Genomic DNA, 17,817 nt, shown 5'->3' with positions numbered 1-17,817 from the left:
GATAGATTAGAACTACATCTAAATGGAAACTGAATGTTGGATCTAACGTCTATAGAGTAGGCTGAACTGAAGTTTAAGTCGATCATGGTACAAATTATGTATTCACCTGCTTATGAAGTGGAACTATTGTTGCTTTAGGAGTTAACAATGTTCATGAGCTGGGATGAGGCGTCTATCTCCTTACAAAGCTTGTTTAGAGGAAAATATAAAGAAAACAAATGTAACAATATTGGCTGGATAAAGTAGGACTTACCCGTGAAAAGAACTATTCAATTGCGTAGGAACGAAGTACACCCGTCACAGGAATTGGTGAGCCCCACGATTGCCCATGCTACGTACGGCACACAAAACTCCAAAAGATCGTAAGGCCCATGATCGCGTTAGAACTTTAAAGACAAACCAGCACCATGGAGATAACAAACTACTCTCTCTCTCTCTCTAATATAGGATGCTATAGAAGTCGCAATCCATAGTGAGTCCAATGATAACGCCACCCACTTGGCCTTGGGTCCACACACCATGTCACTTCACCATAAGCTATCCATGGCTGGTCACCAAGTCAGTTACGTTTCATTCATCATCCACAAAGAAGACAAATTATTGGAAGAGTGGAGAAGATCTTGCACCAAGGCAGCAACTTGCCAAGAAAATGTGGCATTTTATTGTATTGTTTTAAGACATCAATGTACATTTCCCCACACCATACTTCACCTTACGCGACTCTTTTGTTCATTCTCCTCCTTCCTCTCGCTCTCTCATTCATAGATATGTAACACTAAATGAAAGAAAAATTAAGAAGAAGATATATCACTTCCTTAAGACCAATAGAAAGCTTCCAAACTTGAGTAGTCCATGGTGCTCCAATCATTAACGATAAGGTTTTGATGAAGAGCCATGCTATCTTCCAGCTGCAACGATCCAAACCCTTGATAATTAGCGGCTTCGCTTGCTAAATTTGGAACACCCGGACAATTGGATGAGAGGAAGCTACTGATGCCTTCAGTCGGGAATGCCGGCGACTCGTATGCACTTGGATCGACAGGCAGGTCATGATTTCCAATGGATTGCTGGTCTCCATCACCCAGCAGTGCTTCAGCAATTGGCTCACTTACTCTTTGGCATTCCACAAGGTTATACTGATTAGGTAATGGGGCAGGAGTTTGCTGATTCAAATTTGTGTCACTTTGCCTTCCACTCGAGTCGAAGGACTCATCGATCCCACCGGGCAATTCGGTCACGCCGAGGCCCGGTTCCACCACAGGATGCTGGTTCAAGAACTTGGCATACAGCAAGGCAAGATCAATTGTGGATCCATCAGTGGTGGTGGATGCATCCATTGATTGGACCGAACCGGTTGAATTCCCCACCATGCCATCCAAAGCAAGGTCTGGCCGGATCTGACCCGATAGCCGGCGGCCGTAGCTCAAATCTGGAGGGACGACCGTCGACAGCCTCACCGACTTCCCCCGGCGATTCTTCCGGCACCCACCACCCACCGGAACGTTGCGAAGGGAGCCACCCTTGGTCCAATACCGCCGGCAGCCCTTGCAGAAGTACCGGGGCTGGCTTAGGCTATAGTTGTTGTAGTAGCAAAACTTGGTGTTGGGGGAGTCACACCGGGGGCAATTAGGTGCGATCTCCACGTTGGGCTTCCACCGCCGGTCGACCATCACCGGCCGGGTAGGGCATGGGAGTATATTATCCCAGGACGACAACATTAAAAGGCCAATCTATACGATATTCCAATTGATAGGATATCCCAGAAGGGGTCAAGAAGGGGATGGAGGAAGAAGTAAGAGGAGCTTGATTTGGAAGTAGAGATAGAGAGGAGAGGGGGAGGAGGAGGGTGGGGGGAGGGGAGCGTTTTATTTGGAGGCTATGGGCTACAAGTCAGTGAGTGCATGTGCATGCAAGTTCGTACGCAGGTTTGGTCTGGCTTAAGACCAAGGATGTGATTTGTTTATTAGTTAATTAATAGCTGTGGACGGTGAAGTCCGCAGGCGGCTAGGGCGTGTCCCTGTTTAGGACAGTTGTCGTGGTATGATTGGTTAAGCTCCAAGAGTTTACTTCTTGGGGGAAGAGGGAGAGGAAGCAAGTGCCTTGGAATTGCCGCCAGAAAATTAATAAACTCCGCATCATCGAAGGAGAAGTTGAGTTCTGGTGCTTTGTTTGATCAGAATACCATGAAAAAGATATAAATATTGGAGAAACAAGAGTTCACATACATCAGGGTGCAGTGAAACATATGAAAAGAAGGAACTTCTGAATTGGGATCATCTCAACAAAGATCAAACTAAGCTTAAATTTGAGTCAGTCAATTACAAATCATGTAGCAAATTTGCAAAGAATTGGTCAGAAGGCGTGAGCAACCAAAAGGCTTATAAGTACATGGAGAGTCATTTTTTTTTTTAATTTAAATGTACATCTTATGTTACACACCATAGGGTCATCCAAGAGCATCTGGACACAAAATATTCTAGATTTTTTTGTTAACAAAAATATTTCTACAAAATATTGTAGGATTTTACTTTTTGGTATACTATTCAAGATTTTACCAGGTTGATAATGTCGGACAACTTTACTTGTTTAATATGTAACTTCTAGAAGAATGAAGGGAAATCCATCCACTATCATAATTAACCATGTCAAAACCTAGGGAGATGTGCCTTCCACTATTGGAAACTTGAGATCTAAGATGGGTAGTAAAATGGGTGCATGACTATTGGTGCAATGAATCAATTCATCATGCATGACTTCTGTAATCGATTTTAATTTTAAATAATAATAATTTTATGAGGAGATTCTTGTAATTTATGAGAGGTGATGTAATTCAAAAGGTGATAAGCAACTAACAAAGTGCCTTGCATAGCATATTGTTGGCTTAATTCATGGCCTTTTTTTTTTTTTTGGAAGGAAAAATAAGTTACCACAAAATAAAAAAAAAAAAAAAGAAAAAGAGAGAGAAATTATAACCTAGCTTCCCATCACCTTCTCTCATTGAAGTTTCCCATGACTAATCCCATCAAACTCATCTCTTTACTTGGTTTTCGACCATCCATTTCTATAAAATCCATTCATCAAGCATATAATTGCTGGAGGGCACAGCCATGCAGCGCAGAGCATCTTTGGTTTTGATGCACTCCTCAGTGTCATTTGCTTTCCAGTGAAAACTGTCTCGGTTCAACAACCCATCAGTACACCGTACAAACTATAATGGCGTACCCACCATCCGGAAACCAGCAAAATTTTGACTCTCTGACCAAGCCAAGAAGAGCCGGCAAAGAGACATAAATGGCGATACCTCCATCTACGGGAAGAAGCCCACTCTTTCAGTTGGAGTACATCCGATCACATGTATTTTTGCATTCCCATCTTTGATCACAGCAGCCCGGACGATTCTGGTCGTCCAATTAATGTCCAACCAAGAGAAGCACTCTGGACCACACGATTGGCGAGGTCCACCGGGACGTAAGGTCACCGAGGGGGATGCTATCACGTGCCTCTATACGGTTTACGAGCAAGGACGGGCCAGCGTGGCACGAAGCTAATGGTGGACAGACCAAAGGAGACGACAGGTCACGTGTGATGTGACCGACGTCAGTGCTGTGATGCTGCTACGTGCCTGAATAGAACTGGTAGCGGTGGCTTTAAGCAAGATGACAAAATATAATTCGATCCATCCATTTCATTCGTATTTGATCTGTGATAAATAATTTTAAATTTAAATTAAATAAATTTAAATTATAAATAAATTAATTTATTTTATTTATTTAATAAATAAATTAAATTTAAATTTTAAATATCTGAACTATTTAACTCGTTTAACTTATTTAATATTCAGGTCGAATTGAATCAGATAATCTATTTAATCTATTTCTGATCCATTTAATCCTATCTGTTTAACTTGTTTAATCCATTTAAGATTGTTTAATCTGTTTAAAATCTATTTAATCTATTTCTGACTCATTTAGTTTAATTCTATTTAATCTGTTTAATTCATTTAATCTGTTTAATCTATTTAATCTAATTTGATCTATTTAATAAATAGATTAAATTGATCGAATCAGATTACCTATTTAATAAATCGATCGGATTCAAATTTGAATTTTTGATCTGTTTAACAAACATGTCAGATTTGGATTGACGATTTTCTGATCCGATTCATTTATAATCTGATCCGATCCGATCCGATTGCCACTCCTAGCTTTGAGTGCTTTTGGATTGGTATCATACCATCAGTTGCCGTAATTGAAATTTTTGAAAATAATTAAGATTTATTATATAGACAAAAAATATTATATACTCATAATTTGCTTCTAACTAAGTAGAGAATTTGATTTTTCTATTTCATGATTAGTGACAAAAATTTGCTTTCTTATCGTAATAAAAATAGGAAGAGCCTTCCTCTTGCGAGCTTCCTTTCATGTGAAAAATATTTTTAGACGAGCATCATGTAACAAGTTTCGCTTGTTCATATGTCTTTTGTCTATTCTGTCAATGGTAAAAACTGAGTTAAAACTTTTCGTATTCTCTTTTTTATAACTAGATTTTCTGCAGATGACTAACCATCTCACCGTAGATACAACACACTGTTGCATGAGTTCTTTTGCACCTGCACTAGGGTATATGTGGAATATCATTGGAGCATGTTTGATTTATGGTTAGAATCAAAATAGATTAGAATAAAAAATAAAAAAAAAAATTAAAATGATTATATCCCTCCAAACATATTTGCTTGTGATCGGAATCGAAATCAAAATCATAATGAGATTTATATGCTAAGAGAGAATGAGAATTAAATTTTTGGAGATTAGAATATTCTCATCCCCTTTGCAATTAAAAAGAAAATGTGACTCCTCCCAATCAATCAATTATACTGATAGTCCCTCATTCTCATTTCAGAGTTAAACTACTCCCCCAACCAAACATATTTTTAAATTATTTCTAATTTTATTTTTAATTGGTGAATTATTATTTGATTTTTTTTCTTGAAATACAGTTTTTTTCATTTCTTTCTCTTAATTAGTATAATGGCAATCTAAAATTATCTTGAATTTTCTTAAAGTAGACGGTAGGACGTTGCATTTGCTGTTGCATCCTTCTAGTCCCAGCTTCCATGCAAGAAAAAGAATCACATGAGAGACTTTTTACTACCTTTTGTTTAGTCATGGCCAATCCTGTGAAATGCAACGTAGATGCAAACCCTGTTGACACCCTGATCATGGGTTAGTGGCTCATTATTTGTTGGCCATGGTTTTATAGTGGATAAGCAAATTGATAAAAATAATAAAATAGTCAAAATTTCTAACAATACTACTACTATTAATAATAAAAAGATATTTAAATTAATACATTCCACCAAACATATCTTATAACTAATCTTTGTTTTTTACTTATTTCCAATGGAACTCAAAATTCATCAAATTCTTCAATAGAGTTCATATGGAGTGATGTCGTAAGGCTTCAAAGGATAGATAGCGGGATCGGTCTTGGATCGGACAGAAGTGCTTCTAAAGTGATATGACCCTACAATATGGATTAATATGTTCAAGATATAAATTATATATTTCTAAATATGAAATAGATGATGTATATTTTAACTTAATTAGCTAATAAGTATATGTTGAATAATTATAGTAAATATCACAATCATCATATATTATTAAGCTGCAAGATATAAGAGTTGAAATGGTACCAACGGCCAAGAGAGTTGAGAAAAGGAGATTGAACCCTACTTTAAAATGTAAATAGAAGACAATGTAACTAATGCAAAATAATATTTTCTAGCCCTTTTAAAGTGGTTGATTTGGTTAGTTGGGAAATCATGTCCAATGGTTGGACTGGTTAAGAGCTTTGTGATTGACTTGATTCATGTATAACTTTTAGTCATGGGTTAGAAGAATTAACCAAACAATTTTTTAATTTTTTGATGTGAAGAATTAGCCCTTATCTAGGTTTTTAAAACATTGATAACAGTCCCATACAATATTTCTGGAGGAGCAACAACGAGCTTTGTGTTAATAATTATATGTTGTTTTTGTGCAAGATTTTTTTACTATTAGAAGATGTTTGGTTTACAACCGAAATCAGAATGAAAATGAGAATCGGAATGGTTTAGAATCAGAATCGGAATGATCAAATCCCTCGAAGTGTTTGGTTCGTGATCGAAATCGAAATCAGAATTGGGATGAAAATTTGAATCCATAGAGGAGAGTAGGGATTCAGTTCTATATAGATTGAGCCATTCTCATTCCACTTCGGAATCGAAATCGGAATCAAAATGGAACTCCTCCCAATCAAATAGTTGGAATGGGAGTCATCCATTCTAATTTCAATTCCAAACCCTCACTCCCTCTAACTAAACATCTCTTTAAATTGTTTCTCTATCACTAGGTTATTAGTGGAAATGATTTAAAGATATTTTATTATGTGCTAAAACTAGTGACTTTTGACTTAGGTGATTATATAATGTTGAAAAATTGTTAAGTTTACTTAGAAGTAAGGGACTCAGATCTTGGACTTAGAGGCAAAAATTTTGCCCTTTCCCTAATTTCAGCTGGGCTACTCCTAGTCTTTGTTTTAAAAAGAAAACTTTTCAATTTTGTCCGTTTAAGGAAAAGTCGGAGATCAATATGAATTAAATTACTCCACAAGGATGTTTTAGTCTTTACAAAGGAACTAGTTATATATATCCATATATTTCTATAAAATTAGAGATGGCAAAATCGATCCGAACCGATGGATATGCACCCTATCCAAACCCAGTCAAATCCGAAAAATAGAGTTTGAACGGGTTTGGGTTCAGATTTAGATAAAATCCGAAAACTGTAGTACGGATATGGGTAGGATATGGATAGTACTGTTTTCTACCTAAACTTGAATCTGAATCCGATCCAACCTACGGATATGGGTAATACCCGAACCCATACCCAAATATATATGTTTATAATTCTGTTTTGGTAATTCTGTTTTGGTTGATAATATGCATAAAATTATTTTGATTATTTATATCTTCTATGTTGAATTATAATTCTATTTCTATGTTTGATTTCTATAAATCTGGACTTATAATATATGTTCTATGTTGAATTGGTAGTTTTGTTTTGATTGATAATAAACATAAAATTATTTTGATTGTTTATTTTTTGGATATGAGATAGACATGGTGTTATATTTGGCTCCAAATCATATTTCCATATCCTTCTCCCGTGACAGTTAGGAATACTACATCGGCTCAAACTCTATTTTTGAGAAGGTTTTCTTCCTTTATAAGGAGGCCACTGGCATCTTTTCTTGGTGAACAGAGGTAAGAGCGGGCAGAGACATTTCTAGGGCTTCTTGTGCGGGATTTTTCCTTGCTTTCTCGTGTGCGCAGGCTCTGTTCTCAGGTCGACCTCTCACTTGTGAGTCGACTTCTCACCTGTGCCTCTTGTGCGCGGGTTCTGTTATCTGGCCTATGTCATCTCTTGTGCGCGGGTCCTATTCTCTTGCCTGTGTCATCTCTTGTGCGCGGGTTCTGTTCTCTGGCCGATCTCTCTTGTTTGTGCTTCGGTGCTGGCCTGTTCTCTGGCCGATCTCTCGGCTGTGCCTCGTGTGCGGGTTACTTTCTGGCTTCTTTCTGTTGGCCTTCGGTTGGTGATCTACCTGTTTTCTTCTTCTCGGTTTCACAGATACTTTGTGCTGCTACAGCTGGTAAGGAGGTATCATCTTGATTTTTTGCCGAGGGTTGAGGAAGGTATCTTCATCAGGTATTGTTTATTATCTTGATCTATTGCCGAGGCTGAGATTGGTTGATCCGATTGGATCTTGGTTGCCTTCTATTCGATATATTATTGCCTTCTTGTGGGATTCGAAAAAAGATATTTTATACCTCATATTGTACCTATTTTTCGGAACGGATTTATAGTGGAATTGCTCCTCCTCCCCGTGGATGTAGGCCTTTTGTGCCGAACCACGTAAATCTTGGTTCTTTGTCTTTATTTATTTATGCCTGCAATGTGTTTGGTGAATTGTCTCAAAGAAATTAGATATTAGATCACAAGCCCAGATCGATCCAATCCGGTGCGCGTTGCTCCAACAATTGGTATCAGAGCTCTTGGATGGCTGGTGACAAGAAACCAAGTTTCTCAATGGCTAATGATCCGGTATCTGTCTCTCACTCCACCACCGTTAGGCATGAAGTGGCCGTCTTTGATGGCACGGAAGATTTTTCACTATGGAAGGTAAGGATAAAATATCTGTTAGTTAAAGAAGGTGTTGCAAAAGCCCTTAAGGGTATAGATTCAATTCTAGGAGATAATGAAGCTGTTAAAGAAGAGATTAACGAGAGAGCCCTAGGAACCTTGTTTTCAGGTTTAAGTGATAAAGTCCTTCGTAATGTTGTGGAACTAGACACAGCCAAAAGTGTATGGAAAAAATTAGACAGTTTATACATGGCAAAATCCCTGACCAATAGATTATATTTGAGAGAAAAATTACACACATTTCGTATGACAGAAGGAACTTCACTTAAAGATCACTTGGATGAGTATAATAAGCTCCTGCTTGATCTAGTAAATGTTGGTATCGATGTAGATGAAGAAGATAAGGCTTTGATTCTAATTTACTCTTTGCCCAAGTCCTTTGAGCATATTACCACTACCATGCTTTATGGAAGAGAAATAATAAGTCTTGAAGAAGTAGAAGCTACTTTGTTATCCAATGAACTTAGATTAAAAGTACAGCTTCAGCATCAGGCTCAGACTTCAGCTCAAGGTCTTACTGTTAGAGGTAGAGATGAACAGAAAAAGGGTGGACAAGGTAGAAGTAAGTCCAAAAATAGATCAAAGTCTAGGCCCAAAAGATCAGGTATTTATCACTACTGCAAAAAGCCAGGTCACTGAAAATCTGAGTGTAGACTTCTACAATCTAAAAGGGAAAAGGAACAAAAGGATAAAGGAACAATCTCTGATACAGCATCAATTGCAGTTTCTTCAGGAAGTCATAGCAGTATATCAGATGATGCAGTATTCACAGCTGCTTGCAGTATTAGTCATACTGACACTTGGATAGTGGACTCTAGAGCATCTTTCCATATGACACCTCACAAGGAATGGTTCTCTTCCTTTAGATCTTGTGAAGGTGGTACTATTCTTCTTGGAGATGATGGTATCTGTAATATAGAAGGTATTGGAACAATTCAAATTAAATCAAATTCAAATACCATGGTGATATTAGATGATGTTAGATATGTTCCTAAATTAAAAAAGAACCTTCTCTCAATACATGCCTTTGACAGAGCAGGATATGAGGGCAGATGGAGTAGAGGATCTATTACTATCAATAAAGGGGTATTAACTTTATTGAAAGGTAAATTAAGTGGAACCCTTTATTACCTGGATGGCAGTACAGTTGTTGGTCAGGCATCAGCAGTACAATCTTCTCTTGAGCAGTTGACACATTTATGGCACCAGAGACTAGGACACATTTCAGACAGAGGTCTACAGGAGCTGAGCAGACGTGGTCTGCTGAGAGGTCAGAAGATTGGTGCACTTGGATTCTGTGAGCACTGCATATTTGGAAAACAATACAGAGTCAGCTTCACTACAGGCGTGCACAGGACAACTGGTATATTAGACTATATTCATTCTAACCTATGGGGACCTGCCCCAATTATATCCAAGGGTGGATCAAGATATATACTTACTTTTATTGATGATTACTCCCAAAAAGTCTGGATATACATCATTAAAAATAAGAGTGATGTATTTGAAACATTCAAATGGTGGAAGTCTATGGTCGAGAGGCAAACTGAAAAGAAGGTGAAAATTTTTCGTACTGATAATGGTTTAGAATTTTGTTCTACAGAATTTGATGACTTTTGCAAGTCAGAAGGCATTATTAGACATAGAACAACAGTAAGTACACCTCAGCAGAATGATGTGGCAGAATGCATGAACCGGACACTATTAGAGAGTGTCAGATCTATGCTATCTAGTTCAGGATTAAGTAAAGATTTTTGGACAGAGGCCGCTCACACAGCCTGCTATATTATAAACCGATCTCCAGCATCAGCATTAAGCATGAAGACTCCCGAAGAGATGTGGACAGGAAGACCAGCAGACTATTCAAAACTTAGAATCTTTGGGTGCCCAGCTTATGCATATGTAAAAGATGGGAAGTTGAACCCTCGGGCTAAAAAATGCATATTTATTGGATATGCATATGGGGTAAAGGGCTACAGATTATGGTGCACAGAATCTGGATCTCAAAGATTTCTAGTCAGCAGAGATGTGACATTCCATGAGACAGCCATTAATTCAAGGCAGCTATAGCCTAATTCTTCTCAAAGTGATCAGGATCGGGGTCAGCAGGATAGGAAGGTTGTAGACATGGATCAGACTGTTAAATCACAACAACAACAGACAGATACACAGATTCAGACTCAGGAGGAGGTGACATTACAAGATCAGGATCAGATTGAGAGTATTGTCACTCGCAGACCAAAGCGTCAAATCAGAGCACCTCAAAGGTATGGTTTTGAATATTCTGCTTGTGCTGAGTTAGTCTATTATGCTCTGAGTATTGCAGACACCATTGGTGATGAGCCGACCACATTTCAGGAGGCCATTAGTAGTTCACGAGCTGATGAATGGACCATGGCTATGGTTGAAGAACTTCAGTCTCTAGAAAAGAATCAGACTTGGGAGTTAATCAAATTACCAAAAGGTGAAAAGGCAATTGACTGCAAATGGATTTTCAAAAGAAAAGAAGGAGCCACTCCTCAAGATTTTAGATATAAGGCCAGGTTGGTAGCAAAGGGATACAGTCAACGAGAGGGTATTGATTACAAGGAGGTATTTTCTCCTGTAGTCAAACACTCATCTATCCGTGTGTTACTTGCTTTTGTTGTTTCTCAAAATCTGGAGCTGGAACAACTAGATGTTAAGACAGCCTTTCTTCATGGTGATTTAGAGGAACAGATCTATATGCAACAACCACCTGGTTTTGAGGTTCCAAATAAAGAAGATCATGTATGTTTACTCAAGAGATCATTATATGGTCTCAAGCAGTCTCCAAGACAGTGGTACCGCAAATTTGATAGATTTATGGTCGACCATGGATACAGTAGATCTCCATATGACAGTTGTGTGTATCACCAGCAGCTTTCAGATGGGTCCTTTTGTTATTTGTTATTATATGTGGATGATATGCTAATTGCAGCCAAAGACATGACAATCATCCAGAAACTGAAAGCCGAGCTCAATACTGCATTTGATATGAAGGACCTTGGATCGGCAAAGAAGATACTTGGGATAGAGATTATTCGTGACAGACAGTCAGGTAGACTCTTCCTTACTCAGCATAGTTATATTGAAAAAGTCTTGGACAGATTTGGTATGTCTACAGTTAAGCCTGTCACTACCCCTTTGCCAGTCATTTTAGACTTTCTGCCAGAGACTCTCCTCAGACTGAGGATGAGGAGAGATATATGTCTAGAGTGCCATATGCGAGCACAGTTGGCAGCATCATGTACGCGATGGTCTGCACTCGACCTGATATTTCACAGGCAGTAAGCGTAGTGAGCAGATATATGGATAAACCTGGAAAGGCTCACTGGTCAGCTGTGAAATGGATACTTAGATATCTGAAAGGCACTTCTAAATTGGGATTGATATTTTCTACACAGAGTAATTGCATAGTTACAGGATTTTGTGATTCAGATTATGCTTGTGACTTGGACAGGAGAAGATCTTTGACAGGATATGTGTTTACTCTTTCTGGATGTGCAGTCAGTTGGAAGGCTACTTTGCAGTCTACAGTTGCTTTATCTACTACTGAAGCAGAATATATGGCATTGACAGAGGCAGCAAAGGAAGCCATTTGGTTAAAAGGGTTAGTACAGGATTTGGGTCTCGAACAGGATTGTTTAGACATTCATTGTGACAGTCAGAGTGCTTTGCACCTTGCCAGAGACCAGATGTATCATGAACGACAAAACATGTAGATGTCAGATATCACTTCATCAGAGACCTAGTAGAGAAAGGTGATGTCAGACTTCTGAAAATACACACTGCCCATAATCCAGCTGACATGTTCACTAAACCAATCCCTGCAATTAAGTTCAGGAATTTTCTGAACTTGATTGGAATAAATATTTGGTAATGCCCTGCGGGGCTTGTGGTGAGGAGGAGGTTATAAATTTTTCATCTGATATATAAAAGGTACAATATTTGTCGCAAGGAGGAGGATTGTTATATTTGGCTCCAAATCATATTTCCATATCCTTCTCCCGTGACAGTTAGGAATACTACATCGGCTCAAACTCTATTTTTGAGAAGGTTTTCTTCCTTTATAAGGAGGCCACTGGCATCTTTTCTTGGTGAACAGAGGTAAGAGCGGGCGGAGACATTTCTAGGGCTTCTTGTGCGGGATTTTTCCTTGCTTTCTCGTGTGCGCAGGCTCTGTTCTCGGGTCGACATCTCACCTGTGAGTCGACTTCTCACCTGTGCCTCTTGTGCGCGGGTTCTGTTATCTGGCCTGTGTCATCTCTTGTGCGCGGGTCCTGTTCTCTTGCCTGTGTCATCTCTTGTGCGCGGGTTCTGTTCTCTGGCCGATCTCTCTTGCTTGTGCTTCGGTGCTGGCCTGTTCTCTGGCCGATCTCTCGGCTGTGCCTCGTGTGCGGGTTACTTTTTGGCTTCTTTCTGTTGGCCTTCGGTTGGTGATCTACCTGTTTCCTTCTTCTCGGTTTCACAGATACTTTGTGCTGCTACGGCTGGTAAGGAGGTATCATCTTGATTTTTTGCCGACGGTTGAGGAAGGTATCTTCATCAGGTATTGTTTATTATCTTGATCTATTGCCGAGGCTGAGATTGGTTGATCCGATTGGATCTTGGTTGCCTTCTATTCGATATATTGTTGCCTTCTTGTGGGATTCGAAAAAAGGTATTTTATACCTCATATTGTACTTATTTTTCGGGACAGATTTATAGTGGAATTGCTCATCCTCCCCGTGGATGTAGGCCTTTTGTGCCGAACCACGTAAATCTTGGTTCTTTATCTTTATTTATTTATGCCTGCAATGTGTTTGGTGAATTGTCTCAAAGAAATTAGATATTAGATCACAAACCCAGATTGATCCAATCCGGTGCGCGTTACTCCAACACATGGGGTGGGTATGAGTTAGGTATGAGAAAATGAGTTATTCATGGGTATCTTCGAATCTGTTGGATATGGATATGGATATCTCTTTTCTTATCCGATCGAATATTGAGTAGAATTTGAGTATAAAATATTAAATTCGAATTTGAAGATAAATAATACAGTATCCGATTTAAACTCCACCTATTACCATCCCTATATAAAATAATTAGTTATATGCTTTCATCCGTCAACCCCACCCTCACTCCGTTCTTCTCCTTTCTATTCATTTTAGGGATTTTCTAATTGTTGAACGTTCACATGAAATAAAAAAATTTCTCCCGTATCATGACTTGCTTGTGTGCACCCCGAAATTGAAAAGTTTCAAGGCTTGCACGTGGGAAAACAAGTTCAAAACACTAAAACGAGAAAAATTATCTTTTATGTTACCGCTCCCTGGATTGTAAATTTTTAAGGGATGTTTAGTAGAAAAAAATTAAACTTAAAAATTAAAATAAAAATGAATAGCTCTGTTTCAATCATTTAGTTGGAAAAAATTTTATTCTTATTTTAATTTCGAAGTGAAATAAAAATGATCTAATCTATTTCTCTATTCTTCCTTAAGAATTTAAATTTTCATTTCGATTTTGATTCAGATCATGAATCAAATATTTCAGAAGATTTTATCATTTCGATTTCGATTTTGATTGCAAATTAAACATTCCTAAAAATTTTTAGATTCAGATAAAAAAATATAAAAATTCTAAAAATCTTAAAAGTTAAAAAAAAAAATATAGCCTTCAAGTGATGTTTCCTCTTTCAAATAAAGAAAATCCAGTACTATCAAAAAATATATGTATATAAAGAAAATCCAGTGAATTCAGTCATTACTCCACTTTGCCAAAGTAAATATGATATCATGATTGCCTAGCTTGGTTAGATTCCCGAAGAAATCTTTGGTTCGTGGGACATTTTTTATTGATATATTTTCCACCTCAAACTACTAGTTCGTTACCTTGCATTTTGGTGCAAGAAAATCTGTGCGCAATTAGCCTATTGATCATGTTTATAATATACCTTGGTTTTGGGCTACAAGAACATTGTAAAATATGGTTGTATGACTAGTTCATTGTGATCTTAAAAAATGTTAACGATTGTTGCCATCCTTCCCATTAAACGAAAAAAAGAAAAGAGAGAAAAAAGCGTGTAGTCATTGTGGGGACGGGTCCTCGATTTTGAAGGCTTGCTTTGGTGTTTAGCAGAAACAACTCTACTCTTGGTGTACCTTTTTTTTTTTTTTTTGGTGAGACTGCTCTTGGTGTACTTGTTCAGTCTTATTATACTAGTACAATAGAATTCATAAAAAAAAAAAGGTATGAGTTGTGCTGATTAAATATAACTAGCTAAGAAATCAAATTAAATGATCCTATACCAAGCATGACAAAGTCACTTAAAATATAAATTTGTTAGTCTATTTATTTGTCATGTCAAGCAATCAAATTTGTCGTCATGAGTAAAACTTCTATTCCTCCGAGCATATAAATATACTCTCAAGTTTCCATCCACCCTGTAGACCTTGCCCTTGAATAAGTGGAGGACACTTGTTCATAAAGAAAGGGATGAGAAGGTGGGTAAGAGAAGCCAGCTTGTACTGAAGGGGAGGATATATATAGTTAGCTGAAGGAAGTGTTGGGTGAATGGACCCGAACTATAAGCCCAAATTGAGGCGCATGGCACGTGAGCTTTGTCCATGTGAGCTCAGACTTGAGATGCAAAGAATGAAGGGTAGGTATGCTTGGGTTGGAAGCCAAGGCATCATTCATGGAGGGCAGAGGGAAGACCTCACAAGTTTGGAGAGGTGTGCCTCGTGGGATCATAAATTGGTAGGGTACCAAGGTGGAGGGGCCCTCAAGGTCCATATCCTGCCATCATTGTCCACATGGGTTAGTCTCCCAAGGCTGCACAACCATGATCAGGATGGTGAGATATGGTGTACATTTCAGTAGAAGTTTTGTATTCCTTCCCTTTTATTTCCCTCTTGTCATGGGCTGAATAGTTTTGTTTTTTTTTTTTTTTTTTGGATTTTTAGTTATAGATCTGTCTTTGGTGGAGATCAGATTAATATCTATTGTTCCAAACCATAGAACCTATCATGATTCAGCATAGGCTTGGTAGGCAGTTCAGTGTCATTCATGGCGTTCTATGTAGTGCAGTGTGGCATGGTTTGGCCAAATATGGCTAGGTTGTACTGCTGTAATGGCCAATGGGTTCTATACTGGTCCCACTTCTGCAACCAGAATAATTTGAATAAGATGGTCATGTTAAAATATAGAATAGATAGCTGACTGGCCTTTCTTGCATATATCACATGATTTTAACCCCTTTCATATGTATCATCAAATTTTATAGCCATCATGCTGTAACAATCTAAAATCTCATTCAAAAAATATATTAAAAGATATTATTTAGATTTTTAAATGCATATTTGTATTGGTCCTTATATACTCTTTCCCATAACGCCCATGCCAGGCTAAAGGGTCCAAGTCATTCAAAGTAGTTCATGGTTAGCCCAAATGAAGTTGTATTGTAGTATTCTCCTAATCTACATAGATCATGAACCATATTCACTTTAATATAATTTGTAATAACCCAGAATTTTATCTAAAAAAACTAACCGAAATATATTACTTAGATTCCTTAATTCCATATAAATATCTCTGATCCACCCAATGCATAGTTTAGAAGGACTAAACACATGCCTAGATAGATCTTCAGGGCTCATACACATTTGCATGTTACTAAGTACTCTATAAAAGATCAATATTTAACAGCAAATCCAATAGACTTATAAATAAGTAATTAGTCTGATCGACTATCTAAATCAAAGATATAATGTTAATGTAACTCACAACAGAAGATGAAAATAAAAAAAAATCATATGTTTTGCAAATATTGAACCTAAACAGGTATCAAAATGAATGATTTTATTAGAATTATAATATATTTTCTATAACTTATTTATTAAAACTTATTGAAATTAGATCTATCTATATTTTAAAATGTGCAGATCATGATCAAGGGAATAAATGTAGATTTTTGATGCAATTTATTTTTGCATCAGCTGAAAGTATAAGTTAAACGTTATGAAAATATGGAATATTTTCTTTCCACACACATGCATATATATAATGTGATCATCAATTTGATTGACCTATTGAACTATGGATTTGATATAATTTTGTCTATCAAAGGTTTAATATTGATTGTGGAATCTATATTATAATAATTGGTCATAGTTTCAAAAGATGTTGATATCAGATTTAACTTACATCCTTCTCATTTTTTCTTTCTTAGTATATCAATTGATGGAGTTTCCCTTGATTGAACTAGAAAGCATTATCACATTTCTTTTAAGATCAGGATTATATTATTTCATTTTAAATTTCCCGAAAGCATAGTTAATCTTAAGGTATGACTCATAATTAAAGTCACCAATTTTTTCTTTTTTTCTAAAAAAGAAGCCTTCACTGATGGAGCCACCTCTACGAAAGCTTCTGATTAATTAAGTCCTTTTCTGTTAATAGACCTTAGTTTTTTCTAAGACAAGAACATGTGCCATGGCCTATTTATGTTAGAGAGTTAATTTCGTAATTCAAAGCAAACTAGTGGAATGAGTCACTCATCTAGAAAATTTGGACCGTGACAATTCACTCCTACTGGCCATTCCATCTGCTACCCACCCACCCCAGCAAACAATCCACAAGCAATGCAAAGGACTCTGATATGAGCCAATGGGGTTAAATTCCATGCGACATAAATAAGTTGCCTCCTCTTAAAATAGATCATTATGCTGTTAGAAAATGTAATGATAGTATCTTACATTTTGTACCTTACAGAACTTGGCTTGTATGAGAGCCAGCAACAAAGAAATGTGATGAAACTTAGCAATTGTACATGTATTCAAAACCATAGCCGACCCTAAATAGTTGGGATAAGACTTGATGGTTACAATATGGTTATGTATTACAAACCATGCCAACTATTGCACCCCTTTGGATTGTAGATGATAAATCATGGTCATCCATCTCATCAATCAAGGTGATCGGTTGCAATTGACTTATTAATTGCAATAAAATATGATGAGTATTTTATCATGACTCGAAAGACGAAAAGAACATAGGTGTAACCCTTAGAAATCATCTCTTTACTACATAACCATCCTAACAGATGAATAACATTAGGAATTACAACCTTTCATACATGGAATTGGTCTTGACATCATCTTACATAAACCAGCAGGCATCCTTTCTTCTAAACTTTGTCTACTTCTCACATCAAAGTAGATTCAAATATTTGTACTAATCTTGCCCATCAAAGTGACAACTGCTTGGGGTTTCCTGATTCAAATGAATCCAATAGACGCCATCTTGTTCCATGATGTTCAGACAAGATGCACTTCTAAGCCTCATCTTCTTGAGGAAAATATAAGCCAATAGTCGATATCCAAAGATCATAGCTATCATGGCTCCTGCTTCCATTCCTCCATTGCAGTCGAAGTCCTTTAATAAAAGTCGAGTTGCAGGACTATTTCCAGAATTGTCAAGACTAGAGCAACTATACTGAATCTTGAGAAGCAATCTATATGTATGGTAGTTAAAAGACAGGTAGCGAATCCATGACATGAAGAATGGAACCCTC

The 17,817-nt window shown here is 37.4% G+C and overlaps 1 protein-coding gene across 1 annotated transcript; it reads right to left on the bottom strand.

Moving 5' to 3' along the window:
* Nucleotides 1-619: 619 nt before the first annotated feature.
* LOC105037989 (uncharacterized) lies at nucleotides 620-1,851 on the bottom strand. Its single transcript, XM_010913641.4, has one exon. The coding sequence runs from the start codon at nucleotides 1,716-1,718 to the stop codon at nucleotides 816-818; it is 903 nt and encodes a 300-aa protein (XP_010911943.1). The 5' UTR covers nucleotides 1,719-1,851; the 3' UTR covers nucleotides 620-815.
* Nucleotides 1,852-17,817: the final 15,966 nt, after the last annotated feature.

This window comes from Elaeis guineensis, chromosome 1 (assembly GCF_000442705.2).
Source record: "Elaeis guineensis isolate ETL-2024a chromosome 1, EG11, whole genome shotgun sequence".
Classification (NCBI taxonomy): domain Eukaryota; kingdom Viridiplantae; phylum Streptophyta; class Magnoliopsida; order Arecales; family Arecaceae; genus Elaeis; species Elaeis guineensis.
This window is presented reverse-complemented; position numbering and strand designations above follow the sequence as displayed.